The sequence below is a fragment of the Perca fluviatilis genome, chromosome 2, assembly GCF_010015445.1.
Source record: "Perca fluviatilis chromosome 2, GENO_Pfluv_1.0, whole genome shotgun sequence".
NCBI classification, from domain to species: Eukaryota; Metazoa; Chordata; class Actinopteri; order Perciformes; family Percidae; genus Perca; species Perca fluviatilis.
This window is the reverse complement of record NC_053113.1, coordinates 2,091,870-2,117,423: the sequence shown is the minus strand read 5'-3', so window position 1 is coordinate 2,117,423 and position 25,554 is coordinate 2,091,870. Positions and strand designations below refer to the sequence as shown.

The 25,554-nt window shown below is 39.1% G+C and overlaps 1 protein-coding gene across 2 annotated transcripts; it reads right to left on the bottom strand.

Moving 5' to 3' along the window:
* Positions 1–430: 430 nt before the first annotated feature.
* Positions 431–19,823, bottom strand: LOC120571197 (zinc finger and SCAN domain-containing protein 21-like). Of its 2 annotated transcripts, none has more exons than XM_039819987.1 (4): positions 19,571–19,823; positions 5,385–5,656; positions 4,913–5,105; positions 431–1,129 (listed from the first exon to the last, which is right to left on the bottom strand). In XM_039819987.1, the coding sequence occupies exons 1-4, from the start codon at positions 19,661–19,663 to the stop codon at positions 596–598; spliced, it is 1,092 nt and encodes a 363-aa protein (XP_039675921.1). In that variant the 5' UTR covers positions 19,664–19,823; the 3' UTR covers positions 431–595. The 2 variants fall into 2 exon arrangements, with proteins under 2 accessions (XP_039675921.1, XP_039675912.1); XM_039819978.1 differs by having other exon boundaries at positions 432–1,129; positions 4,910–5,105.
* Between the last annotated feature and the right edge of the window lie 5,731 nt (positions 19,824–25,554).

The following is a 25,554-nucleotide window of genomic DNA, read 5'->3' as shown; positions in this document are numbered from 1 at the left end:
ACAGGAGAAAAATATGAGGGAAGTGTGGACAGGGACGGAAGAGATCACCGGTGTGGGGGTAGCAGAAGACCAACACCATCATGTACATCACAACTGCACTGAACGCACCTTGCACAATATGTTTATCTACATCCTATCATTAATAGTGAAACAGTTGTACATTTTTGCTCCCTAACTTGCACATTAAGTTTATCTATATCTATTGAAACAGTTGTACATTTATATTTCCAAATTGTATATATTTTAAATATTGCTTGTGTAGTATTCAATTATTTCATGTATATTCTTTCCTATTATTTAATGTATACTCTGTACGTGTGCTGTGTGTCTGATATTTTGCTGCTGCAACACCGTTATTTCCCATTTTGTTTTGGGATCAATAAAAATCTATCTATCTATCTATCTATCTATCTATCTATCTATCTATCTATCTATCTATCTATCTATCTATCTATCTATCTATCAATACATGCCATTCAGAAGATAAAGTTACTGCTGGTCAGCCTTCAATGTGGAGAGAAGATCAGAAAATAACAACACAGCTATCAGGGCATGAGGACGAGGCAGGAGGAAACAGCTTGGCTCGGAAACATGTTCACAACGAGGCAGTGTGAATGCGCTGGTGTCTTTTAAGGGCCCCACTGTAAGAAAATGTTTTCCCACATTGTTCGCACCAGTATGGCTTCTCTCCAGTGTGAACACGTCGGTGAGATTTTAAGTTATTTAAATGTGTGAATGCTGCCCCACATTGTTCACAGCTGTACGGTTTATCTCCAGTGTGAACACGTCTGTGGCTTTCTAGGTTACCACTCTGAGAAAAGGTTTTCCCACATTGTTCACACCAGTACGGCTTCTCTCCTGTGTGAAGGCGCTGATGTTTTTTAAGGTCACTACTATGAGAAAAAGTTTTACCACATTGTTCACACCAGTACGGCTTCTCTCTTGTGTGAATGCGCTGGTGAGATTTAAGGTGACCACTCTCAGAAAAGGTTTTACCACATAGATCACAGCTGTAAGGCTTCTCTCCAGTGTGAACTCTCTGATGAATCTTTAAATATCCAGATCTTGTGAAGTATTTGTCACAGTGTTGACAGTGGTGACGTTTGGGTCCCTCTCCTCCTCTCCGTTTCTATAGCAACAGACAAACAGAGAGAAAGTGAGAGTTAGTGAACAACCTTCTTAAACTCTGGACTTGCTCTCACTCACAATTTTCACTCTTCATACAATAATTTATGAAAAAACGCTGTCTGCGTGAAGTTATGAAAAACTGTAACCACACTTGAAACAAACCGTGACTCTCTGTGACTTCAACTAAACTGCAGACAGTTTACGCCATCCGCACCTCTCCGTGTGTGTGTGTGTGTCGGTCAGAGCTCCGCTCTGTGTCAATATGCAGAGAGGACAGATAAGCTTGCGCTTAGCCCTCAGACGCTTTTGTAACTGAAATTTGGCACCGAAAGATAAATAAGTTTTCGATACTCGTAGGATTGGAGTGTTTTTTCCGGTGCCATAAAAGTGTCGACGTTCGGTACCCAGCCCTAGTGCGCTGTAAAACAGTCACCGTTGTTTGGAAAGAAAATTTAATTAGGATTTTATCTACCTGGGCGGGTCTCAATTTAACTGTGTGGTGCACCCAAGTCGAACCAATGTATGGGAAACATCGAGTCTGGCTGAGGAGGAGAGACTAGGTCGAGTCAGGCTGATATATTTCGAATAGATGAGCGTTAACGGCTTTCCTTACCAGACCGCGAGGTCAATAACAGATTTGCTGATGCTAAAATGAAGAATACACATTGTTCATACTTTATACAGAGTGAGCAGCAGCTTCTTATGGAAGTATGATGACGTGAATCACATTATTTGTAAAGAAGAAACATGGCCACTGTAATGAAACAGCGAGAGAAAGCATGGCAGACGATCACGGACCGACTGAATGTGTAAGCAGCCTAAAAATATACATTAACTGACTACTGCTCTGAACTGAAACCATCATAATCATACCATTCAAGGAATAGGCTATTAACCATTTGCACACATTAACAGTTGTAGTTAGGGCTGCACAATATATCGTAAACGTTGCGTTAACTTGAAACGGGTAAACGTTGTGGTGCTTTCAAAGTTATTGTAAAATACCGTTTTCTCATCTGTTTTTGTCATTTAACAGCAATTTACTGGTGAAATAAGTTACAATTGTTATGTTCAGGGTTCGTACACCTTTTCCAAGGTCAAATTCAAGCACTTTCAAGGTCCATTTTAAAGCTTTTTCCAGCACCTCACACCACCGTAAAATATAAACCAATACATAGTAAAAATTATTATTTTGTGTTTTTGTCACATTAAATAACAAAATTGTGTTTCGTAATAGCAGAAGGATCAGATATTTAAGCAAAACACTAGTTTTATTTTGTGTGCTTGCTGTCTAACCTGCCTGAGTCAATGTAAAAACAATTACCCCAAACAAAAGCACTTGACAGGTTCACTTCACTAACCCTGAGTTATCACCTTTAAAATGTTTAATCTCTTCATGGTTCATAACATAACATACAGCAAGACAGCTATGGAGAGGAGCACTGAGTGTGGGGGGTCTGAGCCAAATGACATGCAGCTGGCTCATTCTGGGTCACAATCCAGCAAAACAGTTTGTGCACCCTCTTAGATTTTGCTCAAAGTTTATGCTACCCTTAATGTCCTTTCACACTTTTTTTCCAAATCTAGGGCATGCCGTACAAACTTGTAATGGTTCAGTCATATTTACATGTTTGTCTTCCAACCTGCAAAGTTTGGGCTGCCTATGAATTAATGTCCAAATATTGGTCCCAGATAATGTGATTTTCAAGGCTGTAAAACTGAAGTAATTTCAAGGGCTGAGGATAGGATTTGAACAGAAAAATTTTACAGGCCTTGGTTTTGGGACACATTCTTGATGTAGACAAGGTTTAAACAAAATCTGAGACAGTGCAACAACAACCTGTGATTCCATTTATGGAATCACAGGTTGTTGTTGCACTGTCTCAGAAGACTCTGATAAATAGCCTATATTAATTGAAAAAAAAAAAAAAGTACTTCATTGCCAAGACATATACATACTGGAATAGAGCAGTGTAAATATTGCATAAGGCCATCCTCAACCTTACAGTAGGCTACTTGTATGACACTCCATCTGAAAGACTCGCCCATTGTGAAAAGCTGCACATCTTTTTTGCAGACTTTACAAGAGGCAACTCGTAGGGTTTGTCCCCATTTAATCCATAATTTGTATTTTTCATCTTCCAGCCAACGTTCATTGAAACGACAACCTGCCGGCAGCGTTATTACGAATCCCACTATGGCCACGCCAAGACTTGCCCTTCAATACCATTTATTGGCCAGGTGTCCATGATGCTTACGCAAGGTAGCGTAACCGTGACCAATCGGCCATCCTAACCTTAACCACTCGAGGTGAAATGCCTAACCCCAACCAATCGAGCTGCTTCCTAGGGCGGGTCTTGGCGTGGTGGCAGATCGCAGTCACACATGCACAAGTGCAGGTTTAATTTCCTCCAACATTTTATTGCTCCATTTAATAAACAAACTATGCAGTAAGTTAGGTATTTGTTGTGAAAGAAATACAGTTACAATTTCAAGCATTTTCAAGCATTTTATCCAAAACTCATTTTCAAGCATTTTATCCAAAACTCAAGTACTTTTCAAACCTTGAAAACACAACATCAAAATTCAAGCATTTTCAAGGATTTCAAGCACCCGTACAAACCCTGTATGTTATTATTAGGCTGTCAGCATTAACGCGTCAATCGCAATGCGATTAAGGGCCAAGCATAACGTGTTAAGTTTTTTTTTTTTAAATTGCATTAATCGCATGCCGCCATTTTTAAATTTCTTTTACACTTCACTCGGCTTCGCGTTGTGCCCAACAGGCTTCTATTTTGACCCTTTCCCGCAATTTTACTTATCATCAAACTGCCATACTTCCTCGTAACACATCCTGCTGCAACACAATTCTGAATGGCGCTTTTTATTTTCCAAAACTCCTGGACGGCTCAGTAGACAAGTCAAAAGCCACATGCACCGCCTACGATCTAAGCAAACAGTTAACATGACTCAGGCTGATGCTAGTGGGCTGAGACAAAGCACTATTTTGGAGAGTGCTACTCGCCGACCTGTTGATGAAACCAAATAAAAAAAATTACTACAGCTCTTGCGAAATGGGTGGCAACTAACTGCAGATCGGTCAGCATCATAGAAGACTGGGGTCTTAAAGACGTACTACGGTTGGCATTTTCTGACCCGTCTTATACATTGCCGTTGAGCGGGAGAGCAGCCCCACGCATACACAGCCTGTACGACATGGTGAAAGCAGCCCAACTGGAACTGCTGCAAAGTGCAAACGCTGTCTCATTAACCGGTGATCACTGGATGTCAGTGAGTAATCTAAATGATTTAGAAGTTACTGCACACTATATTGACTCTGGTAAAGATAAGGATTTTTAGTTTTTTAGTTAGGTACATGGAGGAATTGTGCAATAATGAAGATTCACACATTGTTCTTTTGTTTACAGTAAAAAAATAATAAACAAATACAAATCTTAAAGTCAAGTTCATAAAGTAACTTTCTTTGTATTCATTTGATTCCCAATCAAGATACACCGGTAAGAATTGCTTTCCATTGTTAATATGTACTTAAAAACAGTTCTGAAATGCAAAATAATAGAATTTTAATCACGTGATAAAACATGAAATTAGTTCAGCGATCGTGATTAAAAAAAATTGTTGTTTGACAGCCTTAGTTATTATTACAGTTTTAATAAATCATTTAAATTCCTCCCTTTTCTGCACTATATTAATATTCGTTAATATTGAGATTAGATTTCTGGGTCTCTTCAGTCTGGAATTACCTCTTTGCTTCACTCACCTCCTCCTTCTTCTTCCTCTTGCTCCCTCGTTCCTCTGAGTCTCCTGAGGCCTCACTGACAACTTTCCTCTTGTCGTCCTCCTCCTCCTCCTTCTTCTTCTCCTCCTCCTCCTCCTCCTCCTCCTCGTGTTTCTGCATGTACTCGGTGATAAGGTCGACGTCCAGGTTGTCTTGCGGCTCCCATGTGTTATCCTCACTGGAAAGGTGAGTGCAGACAGAAGAAAATCTCCTCAGGCTTTGTTTTTAGGCAATACATTCTCACTCTAATTGCTAATTTGTGTTATTCCTTTTTTCCTATTGTCATTTTGTAAGGTTATTTGCAGGTCTGCAACTTAGTGTCAAAAGACTTTCAACTTTGAGGGCACGATACAATGCCGAAATTTATGCTGTAGATTATCTGCAATTTTTAAATGAACAAGATACTATATAAATATATAGAGAACACCAAGTATTAATATTATAGACTCATACTTACTCTGAGAACCCCTTCCATTTCAGCAGAAACTCTACTCTTCCGTTCACCACTCTGCAGTCCAAAATATTCTCCACCACATACTCCTCCTCTTCCTCCTTCTTCACCGCTGCTGCTGCTGCTGCAACTGCAGGAAGTGCTACAGGCTGCTGCTCCTCCTCCTCCTCCTTCACTGCTGCTGCAGCTGCAGGAGGTGCTGCAGGCTGCTCCTCCTCCTCTGCCTTTATGTCCTTCTTTCCTGCTCCGGTCGCCAGCTTGACGTCTGCTGAGGGCGCCTTTGGTAGACCCAAGGGGGAAACATAACTATTAAAATGTAAGCCACAAAAGTCATTAACTGGAGCTACAAGCTACATGCACTGTAGCCTCAATCAATGATCATTTACTAGAAAATCCCCACGTGTTCCTCGCCTTGCAAAACTGGGGAAACAACAACAAACTTTGAGCTAGCAAGCTACACGCCGAAAATGGCAAGTTAGAACAACGTTTTGATCGTGCAACAAGGCAGGCCTGGTTGGTTCTTTCTGGGAATAATTGTAAAGATTTACAAAGAATATGTTTAACGTTATGCCATTTTATATCTAACTGGGTTGTTTTGGGACCGATTGTGGCAGGATTGCTGCGGGTGAAGGAATGTTACACAGGGTGTTACACTGGTGAGAGCAGATTACGTTTAGCCACGTATCAGCTAATTTAAATAGCTCACTTTACCTTATTGTGTGAACAGTTAACTTCATTTTGTGGCATGATGTGGCTAGTGTTCGGTACCGTTCACATTTTTACAGGTGTCAATACTGAAACCTGAAATTTGGTTCTGGTACCCAACGGTACCTTTTTGGTACTTTCCATTTGTAATAACAAAAAATGTATTCCAGTTGTAAAAATTATTTCAAACCTATTTATCCTAGAGTATCTTCACTCCATGTTACCTGTGTGTGTGTGTGTGTCAAAGCTGTGTCCTGCTCTCTGTCAACATGCAGATGGCGTTTCTTCTATCGGGGTGAAAATGTTCCACCTCAACAAGTTCCTTCCTGAGACTATTTTGCAGAGCCAAAGTCCTCGCGTCCGGAGCTTAGCGCCGCCAAAGACGATTGTGATTGGTTTACAGAAATGCAAACAAGCCAAAGTGTTTTTTCTCCTATCCTCAGAATGTCTGAGTAAACACAAGTGTGAGACCGTGCGTTGATGTGTCTGAACAGAGGAACAAACAATTCTAAACCGTTCTGGAACCAGACGTGAAAAAGTCGAGCCTCCGAAGAAGAAACCAGCGATAGAGGAAATCAACAATATCTCTTTTTCTTAAGAGCCTAGTCCTCCATGAAATGCATATGTAAATATAATGTGAATGGAATATTTTAAGTGTTTTTGCCCATATATATCTCCACTATCTCACCTGGTTCTTCCAGGTCCCTCTCTTTGTCCACTCTCTCTCCATCCTCCTATCTCCCTCCATCCGTCATATCACTGACAATCACATACAAAACATTTTGTAATCAACTAGAAAATAATCTTCAAATAAAAGAGAAAACAAAACACAGTAGTCCTAATATATATATATACAGTGAGGAAAATAAGTATTTGAACACCCTGCTATTTTGCAAGTTCTCCCACTTGGAAATCATGGAGGGATCTGAAATTGTCTTCGTAGGTGCATGTCCACTGTGAGAGACATAGTCTAAAAACAACTTTAACTATTTATTTGTATGATACAGCTGCAAATAAGTATTTGAACACCTGTCTATCAGCTAGAATTCTGACCCTCAAAGACCTGTTAGTCTGCCTTTAAAATGTCCACCTCCACTCCATTTATTATCCTAAATTAGATGCACCTGTTTGAGGTCGTTAGCTGCATAAAGACACCTCTCCACCCCATACAATCAGTAAGAATCCAACTACTAACATGGCCAAGACCAAAGAGCTGTCCAAAGACACTAGAGACAAAATTGTACACCTCCACAAGGCTGGAAAGGGCTACGGGGAAATTGCCAAGCAGCTTGGTGAAAAAAGGTCCACTGTTGGAGCAATCATTAGAAAATGGAAGAAGCTAAACATGACTGTCAATCTCCCCCCCCTCCCCTCATATTAATTAAGTATCTATGTTTTATTGATGTCTATGTTTTTAGCTTTTGTTTTTAGGTTGTTGTGACTGTTGGAGCTTGTATTGCAAGACAAATTTCCGTGTACATGGACAATAAAGTGCTATCTAAAATATATATATATATATATATATATATATATATAACATACATATATATATATATATATATATATATATATATATATATATATATATATGTGTGTGTCTTATAGGCAACCTAGCCATTTTCTCACCTTGCTTTCTCTGCCCTTCACCCTCTCTATTCTCCTCACTCCTTTGTGCTGTCAACCAGAGGCCCGTTCCAGAAAGCAGGTTTAGTGAAAACTCTGAGTTGGTTAACCCTGAGATGAGGGAAACTCTGGGTTTTCCGTTCCAGAAAGAGAGGTAACGTAACCTCGGAGTCAGTTACTATGGTAACTGAGTCTGTGAACCTAACCTGGTCGGGAGCAGGTTTTCTTCAAGAAACCTCGAGTTTCTCCGTCTGAGAGGGAGGAGACTGAGAGAAACTGAGAAAAAAAACTTGAGTTTCTCTCAAACTGATTTCCTCATTCATTCAGTCTGTATCAGGCGCATTTTAATGCAGTTTTATCTGCATTAATAAAAGAACGTATTGGTTTATATTAGGCAGATTATAAAATGTTTTTTTCTCAAACATGTCATGTCCTTTTGTCGACGATCCCATTGATGAAAAAGCTGTATTAATTCACAGAGAGTTTACATCGGTATTGAGTCCTGACTATAAATGTATTTTCATTTCCACATAACCGATTTGAGAGGTATTTTTTATCACAGTCCATTAGATATGTAGATACCTTATCTGTCCTCATATCACTAACATCAACCATCGTGGACAGGCTTTAACATCCCAGCAGATTCTTTGTATCGCATTACGTTTTTTGCAAACGGCAGTTTTCTTTATAACAGTGTAGCGGATCATACTGTAGTAAAGCCACTGTATGCAGAGCCGTCAGAAAAGTGTGACTCGCTCTGAAACGTTTTTTAAACGTTTTTGTAGTGTTCCCTGGACAGTAGAGCCATTAAAAAGAAATACATCATTATACATTATAGTTCTGTTAATGATCATGGTGCTGCAGCCTCAGAATGGGATTAGTATAGTTTACTTTTTCGCCCGCAGGATTGCACCTAAATGAAATTATAGGTGTAATACAATTCCAGTTTTCACCAGTAATATTATAAGTTAACTGTGATTAAATATGAAATGAATACACTGTGAATGCGTACGCATTGACTCGAGCAGCAATTTTCTCCCAGACCAATTCTCTCTCTTTTGCAGCAGCAGCCGCTGTCTTGCTTTTTTAACGAAATACATGTTCAAACTCGCTGTTTGTGCGCATGAGTATTTCCGCCGACCCGTTTGTTTGTGGTTGTTACCATGGTGAATCGTAGAATCATGGCTCCATTCATACTGCCTTTTGTGCACGCGCATAATGTTCAATGTTCAATTTATTTATAAAGCACATATTAATACAACAAAAGTTGACCACAGTGCTGTACAAAAAATAAAATAAAACAATATTCAAGACATTTAAATTCCGGACCTTGCCACTAGTAAATACTACTAAAATCCTATCACATCATTAACACAGCACTCATAGATGATCAAAAGCCAGAGTGAAAAAGTAAGCTTTCAAATGTCGTTTAAACTCTATAAGTATATAAGGAGGTAAGCTATTCCACAGCCTGGGAGCAACGGCCGCAAAAGAGCGATCCCCTCTCATTTTCCTGTATGTCCGCGGGACTACCAAGAGATTTAATGATTCGGAGCGAAGTGCTCTCTTTGGTTTATTCACCTGGATAACCCTGAGTGAACATACTCAGAGTTGATTGAACCAACTCAAATCAGCTGTTCTGGAACCGAAAACTCAGAGTTTCCCATCTCAGGGTAAATCAACTCAGACATCAGGGTTAGACTCAGAGGGCTAGATTTATCAAGGCGCTGTTTCCAGGCGCTAATTGGTCACAAAGACGGACGTAACCGATGCGGGCTATTTACAAACAGGGCGCACTTGGGTAAAATCGCAGATTGTCTGCCACATGAACGAGAAGAGACAAGTTGCGCTTTCAATATGCGTTCGTAGGAGGGTCGTGGGGAAAGTGGGAGTTCCACCCAAAAAGGTGGGAGGATAAGCGCAAAGTGCCCCTAATTATATATTCCGTGGTATTTACAAAGACTGTCAGTAAGAGCGCGCCTCTATTCTGCGGGGGAAATTCTCCGCCTCTTTAAAGCAGGTCTAAACCAGCTGCAGTCGAGTTTCCTCGTAGACCTTTATGCCGCTGGTGAAATGGCAACAGTAATTTGAGCAAGACGAAGACATAGGCGAGGCTGAAAATATTTTTAACAGAAGAATCACACTTTGTCAGTGAACACAACATCATTTAGCGTTACAGATCAAGCAGCCATGCAATATTAGAGTTACTGGAAGAAATCAAAGATGAAATTGAATCTCCCACTCAGCGTTCACATCCCATTCCACCAGTTGTTAAACTCCTCAAATATTGGCATCAGGATCATTTATAGTCATAGCATCAGCAGTGGGAATATCGCAGTCTGCACTCAGCCATATCATAGCACCAGTACCGCTTTGCTACAGCGCAATTTACGGTATAGTGGGCGGAGAAAGACGCTGATTGCCTGATGGGTGTCAGGGTTGATAAATACTACGCAAACTGTGGAAGCATAGCGTGCGCTATTACCGAATTCGCATAAACAGACGCAGCGCTTTTACACCTTTACGCAATCACACATTAAAAAGTGTTATAAAAATGTTTTAGATTCTGAATAAAATGTTGTTGTGTGTTAATGTTTGAGTCCCAACCCGACTCTTAGCAAACAAGCGATTGTGCCTGCTTTAGAAAGTTAACTAGTCGCAAGTTTGCGGTAAAATGCAGACGGGTTGTCGCGGTCAAAACACTGTATGTAGCAGCTGTGACTCAAATAAACGTATTATAAATAATGTTATCTAATTTTTTACTCTTACACTGAATGTTTGCTGCTTAAATCCAGAGGAGTATTGAAAAGTATTTTCCGCGACTGAAAAAGGCCCGTGTTGAGGATGAACCGGAGGTATCAGTCTGAAACAGAGCTCAACAGTCCGACCAGTGGAATTACTTATGTTATTAATTTGTTTACAATATTTTAAGGCTTCAACCAGAGAAAGAGATGGATACGTTAGGCCTTTAAGTAAGTGATAAGGACTCTCTCTCTCTCTCTTAATGCAAAGTGTACTTTTGACAAGTGACTCATTGAATGGTTTCAGTTAAGAGCAGTAGTTCATAAATGTATATTTTTAAATTATCTTTCAGTCGGTCCGCTATTATCTGCCACGCTTCTTCTCATGTGTTTTTTTTTTTTATAGATGACAAGTTTCCTTCTCTACATATTATATTATTTGCTCCCTCGTATATATGGACATAGAACAGAAAGATACTGAAGACATTGGACTCTAAAATCTAGAAACTATGAAGAGAATTAAGTGATAAATATAATGCACACTGTAAACATGAATGTAACAGAGTATATTCATCAATTATCCCCCCCAGCTAAATATAAAGTCCTCTCCCTGTTGTTACATGAAGGTACTGTAGTCTACACTATATAGTTACTGGTTCAGTGAACTAAGATTATAATTTGGGAGGATTGTACAATTAGCATATGTTCTTAAAAATGTACAATCCTCCCAAATTATATTCATTAAAGAATAAAAAAAAAATGAATCAACTAAAACAATTAAAGGTGCATGGGTATAGAAACATACATGTACAGCACTGTATATATTGCCCTAAGTAACTGACTTCATTTAAAAACACATTTGGCAAATTTATCAGCCTTTTCTAATAATCTCAACAACTGCAGTAATATATTCATCAAACTTCAAACAACAATATAACAGTAAATAAAATTAAAATAATGGTCAAGACTTTAAATAATAACAGTAATTAACTGAACAGCAATATGCACCTTTTGTATTTTAATGCAGGCTGATAGTAATAATAATAATAATAATAATAATAATAATAATAATAATAATAATAATGTAAAACCATTGCTGAGTGATCAGAAAAGACTCCAGGATTAATAAATCCTGGCTGTTAGCCTGGTCAGGACCAGGCTAGCTGTTAGCCTGGCTGTTAGCCTGGTCAGCAGCAGGCTAGTTGTTAGCCTGGTCAGGACCAGGCTAGCTGTCCAGAATAAATCTTCATGGTAACTTATCTGCCTCTGCTTTTGTGCAACCAAGTCAAGGCTAAATTCATCCAGGATAACAGGAATATCCCGGCTTAATCCCTTATCCTGGTTTTGTGAAATAGCCCTTTGGTTGGTTCTTTCTGGGAATAATTGTAAAGATTTACAAAGAATATGTTTAACGTTATGCCATTTTATATCTAACTGGGATGTTCTGGGACCAATTGTGGCAGGATTGCTGCGGGTGAAGTAATGTTACACAGGGTGATACACTGGTGAGAGCAAATTACGTTTAGCCATGTATGCAGCTAATTTAAATAGCTAATTTTACCGTATTGTGTGAACAGTTAACTTCATTTTATATTACATGTGGCTAGGGTTGGGTACTGTTCACTTTTTTCGGTACTTTCCCTTTGTAATAACAAAAAAAATGATTTCAGTTGTAAAAATAATTTCAAACCTATTTATCCTAGAGTAACTTCGCTCTGTCCGCACCTCTCTCTCTGTGTGTGTGTGTGTGTGTGTGTGTGTGTGTGTGTGTGTGTGTGTGTGTGGTGTGTGTGTGTGTGTGTGTGTAGATGCCATTTCTTCTATCGGGGGGGTTGTTTTTGAAGTGGCTGAGAAGTTATCTACAGGGACGTCACTAGGATTGAAAGACAGGGGGGGGGCTTAGCCCCCAGGGTATTTGTAACTTGCGTTTGCAAAATCTTTGCACTCACATCTTTCGTTATTGTATTAGAGCTACACTTACAGTATCTCACAAAAGTGAGTACACCCCTCATATTTTAGTAAATATTTCATTATATCTTGACACTTAACACTGAAGAAATGACACTTTGATACAATGTAAAGTATTAAGTGTACAGCTTGTATAACAGTGTAAATGTGCTGTCCCCTCAAAATAACTCAACACATAGCCATTAATGTCTAAACCGCTGGCAACTAAAGACACTACACCCCTATGTTAAATTCCCATATAGGCAGGCAGATTTTTATTTTTAAAGGCCAGTTATTTCATGGATCCAGGATACTATGCATCCTGATAAAGTTCCCTTGGCCTTTGGAATTAAAATAGCACCCCCACATCATCACATACCCTTCACCATGCCCCACCATCATCACATACCCTTCACCATACCTAGAGATTGGCATGGGGTACTTTTCCATAAAATCATCTTATAGCTGATGCCTTCCTATGTGTCCCGACTACGGAGTGAGAAAGCAAAAAAGATGGAGTTTAAATGCTGGTCTGCTGCTGCGACGGAGACTCTTCAGGACTGCCTGGAGTGCACAGACTGGAATGTAGTTACTGACGGGACTGATAACGTCAATGACGCAGCGTTCGCTATTTCGGGTTATGTACAATTCTGTGAGGATATGATCATCCCCCGAAAGACTATTAAGATGTTTCCTAATAATAAGCCCTGGATTACTCCAGAGTTAAAGCAATTTCTTAATGAGAAAAAAAAGTCTGTTTAAATCAGGAGGAAGTAGAGAAGAGAAAAAGATAGTACAGAAAAAGATCAAAAGCAAGATCAATGAATGTAAAGCAGCATACAAACATAAATTAGATAACTTTTTTAAAAATGATGTTAGAAGAGCCTGGCAGGGAGTTCAGTCGATTACAGGTTACAAGCCCAAGAAGCACCCTATGGTAGCAGACAATGATTTTAACATGGCAAATCAATTAAATGATTTTTACTGTAGATTTGACATATATGATGTTAAAGCAGAACAGAATGAGGCCATTACAGCAGTAAGAGACATGAAAGGTGTGGATATTGACATCTCTATGGACGATGTCAAATCTCATTTTAGACGTGTAAACCCCCACAAAGCTTGTGGACCTGATGGTATCAGCTGTAGGACACTAAAGGTGTGTGCTGATCAGCTGGCACAGCCCTTTCACAGGTTGTTCCAGCTGTCACTAGACACTGGTGTTGTTCCCAGTTTATGGAAAAAATCTTTAATAGTGCCGGTGCCTAAAAACAATAGACCTAAGGAACTCAATGACCTGTTGCCCTTACATCCACAGTTATGAAATGTTTTGAAAAAATAATTTTAAAGGACCTTCTCCATAAGCTCTCACCTCTTTTAGACCAAAGTCAATTTGCTAATCGTGCAGAGAGAGGCGTTGAGGATGCGCTGATATCTTTGATTAACAGCATTCATGAGCACCTTGAGCATGCTAAGAGCCTGGTCAAGATTGTGTTTATTGACTTTAGCAGCGCTTTTAATACAATCCAACCCCACCTGTTGGTGGAAAAATTGGTGCATTTAGGAGTAAATCCCCAATTGATTATTTGGATCTATAACTTCTTGACGGATCGCAGTCAGCAAGTCAGATTCAATTCATGTATATCATCCTTAAAAACTATAAACACAGGGGCACCGGAGCGCGTGCGTATTTTAGATTTATACACATTGTACACCAATAATTGTCAAGCCTCCTCTTCAGCTCACACTTATTTTAAATATGCTGACGACACAGCATTGGTTGGTTTTTTAATATCTGACATTTGTTCTGTGAATGAATTCCAGAGGGAATTACAGGTTTTCACTCAGTGGTGTTCTGATAATTTTCTTGAAATAAATGTGAAGGAAACAAAAGAAATGGTCATAGATTTTAGCAAAAACAGAATTATAGTCCCCCCTTCTAAGATCAATGGTGAACTAGTAGAGAGAGTCTCAACCTACAAATATTTGGGAGTTGAAATTGACTCTAAATTAATTTTTAATGACTGTGCATTGAATAAAACTAAGAAAATGCACCAGCGGATGTTTTTCCTTAGGAAACTAAACACTTTTAGACTAGACAGACACATCCTTGTAATGTTTTATAAAAGTATTCTCCAGAGTGTTCTGTCTTTTGGCCTTATCTGCGTGTTTGGTAACATGCATGTTAAGGACCAAAAGAGACTGCAGGGTATGATCAAGATGGCCAGTAAGATCATAGGACTTGATCAGGTGTCAGCAACTCAGCTGTACAATGAGCTTATCTTAAAAAGACTGACCAAATTCTTAATGACCCCACTCACCCTCTTCATCATAAATTTATGAGAAGCAATAGGTCAACTGGTAGAATTTTACAACAGAGAATTAAAACGGAAAGGTACAAAAAATCATTTGTGCCTACAGCGATCAGACTGTATAATGACCAAGCACATCGCAAGTACTCTGATCCAGCACTGGCACTTTAACTGGATGGTAGACCCAAATTTCCTTTTTTGACAACCACTCCTAGTTATTTTTATATATTTTTTTTATTTTTACCTACCTTAATGTTTCGTAAACGTTAGATGTCGGATTGTCTTTGTCATGTCTGTAGTATTGTTTATTCTTTGTATTGTGATTGTTGACTTCTGTTATTGTCATTCCCATTGTACTGTGACTTATTTGTTATATACATGTTTATTGGTTTGTCTGTGGTGTCTATATGTTTAGAGAATATGTTGTGACAAGAGTGCAAAATGAATGACCACATGAATTTCCCCTTGTGGGATAATAAAGTTTACCTTGACCTTGATCTCTCAAAGCAAATCAAACCAGCAATCAGGCTAACAGACATAAAACCATGCCAATCTCTAGGTATGGTGAAGGGTATGTGAGAAAATTATATTTCTCAATTGCACAAATCCTTCATTAGAGCATTTGAAAAATACACTTAATTTAACTATTATTACAACTATTATTATTTAACTATTGCAATTACAATAGGAAACACACTTTTTAAGGTGCACAATCTCCACCTCCAACATTGCCAAAAGACAATGAACACAATTCTGCACAAAATATGAGCATGTTATTTAGGTTATCAGAACTTATAATAAATATACACTATATGCATAAATGTGCCAATATAAGAGCAGAGAGCAACAATAATATAAAATATTAAAGGGGTGATAGAATGCAAAACCGATTTTACCCTGTCATAGTTGAATAACGACAGTTTGGTGGGTAAATAGGACATACATAGAAGCTCAAAATCCCACTGACACCCCTTTACTATGAAAATCTCATATTTTGAAACTGCCTCTGAAAACGGGCGAATCATAACAAAGCTAGTTGCTTGCGCAAGCATCTCAAAATCCGAACCTTTAAGAGAACAGTCACCCCAATATTTACATAGGCTACACAACTGACCTGAGATCAGGTAGTCTTCTGAATCTAGCTAGGTCACGCAGAGTCTCTGCTATTCCATTACAAAATTCACTTCTGAAACTTTTTGTGGCGAGAAATCAACCATATAAAGCTTGAATATGGGCCGCTTTTACGAAAAAGGATGGCTAATTGCAAATTTTCTCCGACTGTGTGTCGGAGTTTAGTGCCGGTGTTGGTGCTGCCCGGGTTGCTACACGCCCGCCCTGACCGCAGTGTCAGCGAAGCTTGTTAGCGCCCCCCAATCTTTTACCGCAGCCCGGAGGTTCCAGTAAATCTTATAATGGGTATGTGTGTTGAGTTATTTAAACAAACAATCGGGAAAATAAACACACCTCTTGTCCGCGAGTCTCATTGATAGATCCGCGGTGAGATGGAGTCCATCAATGAGAGCTAGCTAGCCTCCTCCTAACTCTGACATTCACAAAAATACATTCAATTGAAATCCGAAAATTGGACAAGTGTTAGCTAAGCTTTGTAAGACCTTGAGGAACCTGTAATATTCGCCGTGTACGAAATTCAAACTGTAAATATACTTTAGTTATGCGAAGTGAGCAAGCTGGGGTATTTCCCCATTGTAATGAATGGGACATATAGCAAGCAGCTGTTCGTCCTACAAAGACGCTTGCGTTCATAAAAATGCCTTAAAATCAAATCGGACACAACGGTTAGCTTTATAAGACATTGGGGAATGATGTTGTATAAGTGGCGTGACGAAATTCAAACTGTAAATATAATTTAGTTATGGCGAAAGTGTAGCTAGCTAGCTGCGGTATTTCCCCATTGTAATGAATGGGACATATAGCAAGCAGCTGCTCGGTCCTACAAAGACGCTTGCGTTCATAAAAATGCCTTAAAATCAAATCGGACACAACGGTTAGCTTTATAAGACATTGGGGAATGTGTTGTATAAGTGGCGTGACGAAATTCAAACAGTAAATATAATTTAGTTATGGCGAAAGTGTAGCTAGCTAGCTGCGGTATTTCCCCATTGTAATGAATGGGACATATAGCAAGCAGCTGCTTGTCCTACAAAGACTCCTCGCGTTCATAAAAATGCCTTAAAATCAAATCGGACACAACGGTTAGCTTTATAAGACATTGGGACATTCTAAACCGTAAATGTATTATTTATAGATATAGTTATGCCGGCAGCTGGCCGGGAGCCCCGGTATGCAGTATCCACAAAGGGTGACTTTGCCCTGGGTATGGAGCCCAGCAGGCTGTCGCTTTCGTCAGACTGTGTGGAGCTCCTAAAGTCCGACACGCGATACCAAATTTGCAATTAGCCATCAATTTTTGTAAAACGGCCCATATTTGAGCTTTATATAGTTGATTTCTCGCTTAAAAAAGTATCAGAAGTGAATTTGGTAATGAAACATTGCAGTGTCTGGAATATGAGATTCTGTCGCTTCTCTAATGTATGTGTATTGGGGATTCGCTCAACCAATCAGCGCGCGTCTCTAATGTCTGCGTATGGCAAGTCGCTCAACCAATCACCGCACAGCTCATCTAAATATTCATGACCATACCATATTTGGAAGAAAAGCTCTTGTTACAAATAGGGCCAAAACACAGGGATGCATAAGGGCCCATAAAATATCAACCAGGCCATTTTCAGCCCAACCAATGTTACATACCCCATTAGGAGACCATAAGGAACAGTGTGAAATACCCTATATAATCATTCTATCACCCCTTTAAGAATAATATACAAATAAAATATAGAAATATTCTAAATAGCACAAATCCTTCATCACACAAATGTGAAAACACACTAAAGAGAATCTAATTATTACACTATAGCACCAAGAACAGAAAACACAAACTAAAACTAAAACCTGACCTTTCTGGCCTTCCTTCATGCTAAATCATCAATGATGTCATCGTATGAAATCTGCTCCCCTATTGAGATATATATATATATATATATATATTTTTTTTTTTATTTATCATTTCAAGAGGCCCTATGCTATAATTTGAAGAGGTCTATCATGAGGTTTTGTCTGCCTAAGCAGATAGAAAAGCTACAATTCTCATTAAGAACGTTTGCATGATGTGCAACGTTTATATAGGCTACTAATGCAATCATACAGTAAAGCATGCCTACGTCTTTTATTATTGTAGTGTTATCATCAACAGTTTGTCCACCACTCAGTTTTATCAAGGGCCAAAGTGTTTTAAGGGGAGTTGCGCTTACCGCAGGTTCTACTCTCTCTCTCCCTCATCTCTGTTCCTACCCCTGAGGGACTGCTGCTGAGACAGACACCATTATCACCAGCCACAGGAGCTGATGGAGGTCCTGCTACTGCCGAAATAATGTCTTTTTGCTTTTTTCTTTTATTTGAGCCGTTTGGGTAACTTTGTTTAATTTTCGCGTTTAGACCATTGACATAAAAAAACGGTTTAGACTCGTCTTTCTCCATCTCGGTGTACTTCCCAGTTCTCCTGTCACCGTCTGTTTATCTTTTGCGACCGCACTGTTACGGACTAGTCCATTTCATTGTCAAAGTAGGGGTGCAAGCAGGGCACCTGCAGCTGCAAGGGGTGCGCCGATTTGCCAATTATTTATGATATAAATATTTTCTATATATCATTTGTTGCGTCTAAATATCAATGAGCATAAATCGAGTTGTTAATGTTGTTATTATTATTTAGGGGGGCTTAGGAACATTTTGGGTAGCTTCAGCCCCCCTAAAATAGGCCTAACGACGTCCCTGGTTATCTACATAAAAATGGTTGGGAACCTTGATCTACATAACAGTCAACAGTTTGTGACGATGGTGAAAATATGTCATCTTGTTAGGACAAAATATGGTTTCCATTTCAGCTCAGTGTGAGAGTCTGTACCGTGTTTTCATTTAGGGCCACTCTGAATTCTCTCCTCTCCGTTGATTTATTCCAAACACAGTTCACAAAGCTCTATTGTCAATAAAGTAAAACAAATTAAAAAAAGTTTAACTAATCCACTATCCAGGTTTTGTGAAATAGCCCTCTGTTACTTTAGAGTGGTTGTTGTGTCCTGGGGGCTATTGCACATAACCAGGATAAGGGATTAAGCCGGGATATTCCTGTTATCCTGGATGAATTTAGCCTTGACTCGGTTTCACAAAAGCAGACGCATGGTATATTTCCTGAGTAACATTATCTTCTGCTTACTTTTAAGGCAAAGAGTACAACTGTTAATTTGTGCCAATGATTAGTAGCTTAATCCTTGAATGGTATGATTATGATGGTTTCAGTTAAGAGCAGTGGTCAGTAAATGTAGATTTTTAGGCTGCTTACACATTCAGTCGGTCCATGATCGTCTGCTACGCTTTCTCTCGCGGTTTCATTACAGCGGCCGTGTTTCTTTTTTTACAAATAATGTTTCACGTTATCATACTTCCACAAGAAGCTGCTGCTCACTCTGTATAAAGTATGAACAATGATTATTCTCCATTTTAGCATCAGTAAATCTGTGATCGACCTTGCGGTCTGTTAAGGAAAGCCGTGAACGCTCATCTATCTGAATTACATCAGCCTGACTCGACCTAGTCTCTCCTCCTCAGCCTGACTCGACCTAGTCTCTCCTCCTCAGCCTGACTCGACCTAGTCTCTCCTCCTCAGCCTGGCTTGGCCTTCGTGAGACGCACCAAGCCAGGCTGCACAGATAAGACTAGGTCAAGCCTCGCTTCATCAGTTATCCTGGATTTATAAATTCTACTTTTGTGCGATACCCCCCTGAACACTGACCTGAACATGGCTGGTATCAGAGTCCCAGTCTGCTGCTTGTCTTCTGGGGACCTTGTTGCTCCGCTGCTCCTGGTTCTGGTTGTCCTCCTCCATTCCTCTCTTGTCCTGAAATCCAGCAGATGTCCACTGGGGCTGCTGGACTCACTCTGGATTCTGTTCAGTACAAATCAAAGCACGCAGAGATATTCAGGAGCTGCTGTCTCCTCTCCTTTTCCTCACATCCACACACAGCTAAAACAACAGTCGGCAAACTCAAAGCAGAGGCTGGAAAACTGTTCCAAAAAAAAAAAAAAAAAAAAAAAAAAAAAATTTTTTTTCGAACACTAGCTATAATTGTTCCATATATTCTATTAAAATGTGCAATTGAAGTCTCACTTCTAAGAATGTCTACTCACTAGCCAAAATTGGGGGGGTAAAACAACTCCAAAAAAAAAAAAAAAAGAGGGGGGGACGCCCTAATTTGGGGGGGAAAAAAACCCACCCCTATGATATGCCCCCTCTTCCCCAAAGGCAGATTCTGGCCAATACATACAGTACAGTATACACACTACAATACATTAGACTACACCACCACCGGAATGCCTAAACCCCGTTTCTCAGCAGGCAAATTATTCAATTCATAGCTTTAAAAAACATGCATTTGTTTATTCTAGCGAGTCAGCTTCCAGTAAGATTACAGTTCCCTCCAAACAGTGGCCTATGTTTTAACAGCCTCTCTGCTCCAACTCCTCTTTAACACAACTAAAGACATTTAATGATAGAGCCAACACTGTCAGCTGTTCCCATTGTTCACCTTCCTCTAAAATATTAGAAACACTAAAGCAGAACCAAACTGTTCCGGTATTGGGCCGTTGGAAAGGATGAGCCCGGCCCAGGTCCGTTTAGCGGATCTGCGCCAAATGCTAATGAAGACCTGGTCCAAATCTGGCCCAAATACATTTTGCTGTCTGGGTTTTGAATTGTCATCTCTTATCTTCTTCTTCAGATAGGCTAAATAAAAGGTATTTCCACCATAAAGTGGTGCATTAAACCATATCCAAATGCAACAAAATGCAGTTGCTGTCGCTCAAAACTTCCCTGGGGGAGGACACCCAGACCCCCCTCCCCACCCTCTGGACTGCTTCCACCACGTGACGCTGCTCCCATTGTTCACCTTCCTCTAAAATATTAGAAACACTAAAGCAGAACCAGAAAAGCAAACACGGTAGAAATGTAGTGGAGCTTCATTATTTCGGAGAGTTTCCCTCTGATATTCTGTCCAAACAACAAGCAACTGCTTCCACCACGTGACGTGTGTTTCCACTCTTTGCTGCGTTTGATAAAGTGCAGTGTGACGCAAACCGAACCAAATGAAAAATGCAACAATGTTACAACTTCAGCCCCGAATCTCACCGAGCCAACCGAACTACAGAGGAGCAACTAACGGAGAATACTGTTGCTCAGCAACGGAAGTTCTGTGTACCTGAATCTTAGCAACAGCAGAATGGGAAGCTAACGCATGCGCAGCTCTGGCTTCTATTCGCTTTGATAGCCATGTAAAAGAACAGTTATTAAAGTGTTTACCTGAGTGTGTGTGTGTGTGGGTTTACCTGGAGCTCTGTTTTCTTAAAACCGTTCTTATACTGTCTATGTTTAAAACTCAATAATAAACAACACAACTATCCCGCCGCCAGCCCGAGATCACAGTGAAACAACGAGACTTCCGGTTTCCTCCAAGTCAGGGTTTTTCAGATTAAAGTTTAAAATGGAAGAACGCCGCCACCTGGAGGTCAGGAGGGGAACAACAGATACACATTCAGTTCATTAATCAGTTAGTGGTGGACTGGAACTGAGTACATTTACTCAAGTACTGGACTTAACTCGAGGTACTTGAGTATTAAATCATGTACAACACTGAAATAATTAAAACAATTTGTAAGTATAAAGAGAAATAACTAAATATAATGTAAGCATTTAAATGTGTTTCCACATGACTCCATTTAAATAAAATAGCAATTTCATGATTATTAAACACACTTCATTTATAGTTGATAGAAAAAGAAAAAATATATATCAACTGTTCCAACAACAATCACCAGTCTGGTTTGGTTGAAATAAACCCTTAATTCACCCATTTACATGTGGAGATATGCTGGCTCTATAAACGCTAAAAGTCCTGATTATTTACATGCAGTCTGGTGGAGATATGCTGGCTCTATACACACTAAAAGTCCTGATTATTTACATGGAGTCTGGTGGAAAGATGTTGGCTCTATACACGCTAAAAGTCCTGATTATTTACATGGAGTCTGGTGGAAATATGCTGGCTCTATACACGCTAAAAGTCCTGATTATTTACATGGAGTCTGGTGGAAATATGCTGGCTCTATACACGCTAAAAGTCCTGATTATTTACATGGAGTCTGGTGGAGATATGCTGGCTCTATACACGCTAAAAGTCCTGATTATTTACATGGAGTCTGGTGGAGATATGCTGACTCTGTACACGCTAAAAGTCCTGATTATTTACATGGAGTCTGTCTCATTCCCAGACATTTAAAACAATTCAATCATTGAGGTTATTCTACAAGTCAGATGAATAAATCAGCTGTTTACTATCTGACCTGGTCTGTTTCCTGCTGCTCCATCATTCTTTAGTGTCCGCTGGAAACAGTTTGCTTTCTATTTCCTGACTTTGTATGACATCATCAGTGTCTTTGCTTTCAGTCTGAACACACCTCAACAGATTTAAAACCACATTCAGTCACAGAAAATACAAACAGGGAATATCAAATGTCAGAAGGAGATTATTAAATGAAAAGTTCACACTTCTCTCTCTTTCTCTCTCTCTCTCTCTCTAACAACAGAATGAACAGATGATACACAGGGTGTTGTGAATATATTACATTTCAAATTAAATTCTATGAGGAGAACTCTGAAGAAAGTCGTTTTTACCCATATATTTGTGTCATAAATTGTAACACTGTCTTCCTCCCAAAATATGTATCTGTAGCTAAGTTTCCATCCACTTGTCAATCGAATTATCTGAAGTTCGGTAAAAAAACTCATGCGAATAAAGCTGGTGAAAGTGTGTTTCCATCAAACAGCTCTAAAGCGAATAAAAACCTGTGCGTAATGACGTCACATGCTGTTTTGCGATTAAATTGGTATATCGAAATGATTTGAGACATTTTATTGTGTTTCCATTCATTTTTGCAATGAATCGCACAACATTCAAGCGAAGTTTTGCTAGACAAAAGTAGTTGTTGTTGTTAATATTAGAAGCCCAGCTAAGCTACGATGGGCCTTTGGCTGAGGATCTGATCCAGCTCATCAAAAAGGTGGAACTTGCCTTTTATTTTCCCTCCGGCACCGCTGCGAGACAACTCTCTTTTTTGAGCCGTGTATCGCTGTTTGAGCGCCTTCCATTTACTCCGCAGGACGTCCCGCTTGTCGTAAGGGGACATTCTAAAACGCTTAACGTGAAAAAGCTTAACGTGGTTTAATGTATCTAAACAACGATCAATCATCACCAGATGTATCATGGTCATATCTTGTCATGAACACTTAAGCCTGTCAAAACAACTAAATCGAAATCCAACGATTATAGAAGTTATATCACGTTAATGTTTTCGTCCATAATATTTGGACATTGGGTTAGATTTGACCGTTTTAAGTGGTTATGATGAGCAATATAGGAGAGGATTTTTTTGGTGATGAATGATCGTTGTTTAGGTACATTAAACCACGTTAAACTTTTTCACATTAGGACTTCTAAAGCCAATGAGAACCGTAGAGAGTCAACCCCCAGCCGCTCCGCTGCCCTGCTGTGAAGCAGAAACGCTTTATGTCAGATAATGTCCATAATAATTGGACTTTGGGTTCGAGTTTTTCAGTGGTTATGAGGAGCAATATGAGAGAGAAATTAGGTAATCATTTATCATTGTTTAGGTAGGCTACATTAAACCAAAAAGCTTTTTCCTCGCCATAGGGCGCAATTATTGAAGAAAATATTAACGTGAGATAACTTATATAATCGTTGGATTTGGATTTTGTTTTTTTGACAGGCTTAAGTGTTTATGACAAGATATGACCATGATAAATCTGGTGATGATTGATCGTTGTTTAGATACATTAAACCACGTCAAGCTTTTTCACGTTAAGCGTTTTAGAATGTCCCTGTCGTAACCTTTGTTGGTCATTTCCTTTGCGAGCTCCTGATAAATGATGGCGTTTCTTAGATTTTTGCTATCTAAAATAGCCGTTATATTTTACTGGTAAATTAAAAAAGTATCTTGTCTCGTCGTTCAAACAGAGAGGAAATGCTGGGCGGAAATAAACTGAAACTTCTTCTTCTTCGTTTTATTGCGGGTTGCAACCATAAAATGACCTAAAACTTAATCGCATTTCATTATTTATTCGGCAAATAACGTTTCCATCAGCGTTTATCGCATAAGCCGTATATCGATCAAGAGAAAATCCGATGAGACCGAACGTATTTTCTTTGAATCGATATTCATGAAATTCAGTCGGATTTGACTCGGTCCATAACCGCGGTGAAGATAGTTTAATATTTGACATTCGTCGGTTTTCGCGGATGTTACCTTCAATAGCTCCGTGTCAATACTTCGATTTCCCCCAGTTTCTGGGTATGTTGTAGAGCTTATTTAGACAGACGTTTCACACTTATTTTTAACTCAAAATCACCAAAAATGTGGACACAGTTTAGAGCGCAAAGAACTGAATGTCTGTCCAACGCGCCCGTCACAATAGGCTGCATTTTAGGGGACCCGTCGTAAAATTGCAACTCCACTAATTTTAATCTTCATTAACTTTTTGTTTTACAACATAGACATCTCAAACCACTTCCATTAAAGAGAAGGAGAGCCATTAAACATTTCACATTTGTGAATTAGTAAAAATAAATGAATGTAAATAAAGATGTAGGCTAAGTTACCAATAAATATGGTAGTTTCAACCATTTTCTAATTAATGAATATATTGACATTAAACCACCTGTAATATGTCTCAGACATCTTATCACAACTTTCACAGCTGTTGGTTTGTGAAAAGGTAGTTAGCAAATCCCATAGCATCCTCATCAGTGACCTATAGTTTATAAATGCATATTTATAGCTTTTCAATTTAATGGCTTGCTCATTTTTTTATATAATCACATCAAACCACCTGTAATATGTCTCTGGCATCCTATAACAAATTTCACAGCTGTTAGTTTGTGAAAAAAAAAGTCTTTAGCAAATCCTATAGCACCCTCAATGCATATTTAAAGCTTTTCAATTCAATGGCTTCCTCATTTATGAATATAATCACATCAAACCACCTGTGATATGTCTCTGGCATCCTATCACAAGTTTCACAGCTGTTAGTTTGTGAAAAAGTCTTTAGCAAATCCTATAGCATCCTCAATGCATATTTAAAGCTTTTCAATTCATTGGCTTCCTCATTTCTTTATATAATCACATCAAACCACCTGTAATATGTCTCTGGCATCCTCTCACAAATTTCACAGCTGTTAGTTTGTGAAAAAGTAGTTAGCAAATCCCGTAGCATCCTTATCAGTGACCTATAGTCTATGACTGCATATTTAAAGCTTTTCAATTCATTGGCTTGCTCATTTTTTACTATAATCACATCAAACCACCTGTAATATGTTTCAGGCATCCTCCCAGAACTTTCACAGCTGTTAGTTTGTGAAAAAGTCTTTAACAAATCCCGTAGCATTTAAAATGCATATTTAAAACTTTTCAATTCATTGGCTTCCTCATTTTTTTATATAATCACATCAAACCACCTGTAATATGTCTCTGGCATCCTCTCACAAATTTCACAGCTGTTAGTTTGTGAAAAAGTAGTTAGCAAATCCCGTAGCATCCTTATCAGTGACCTATAGTCTATAAATGCATATATAAAGCTTTTCAATTCAATGGCTTCCTCATTTATGAATATAATCACATCAAACCACCTGTAATATGTCTCTGGCATCC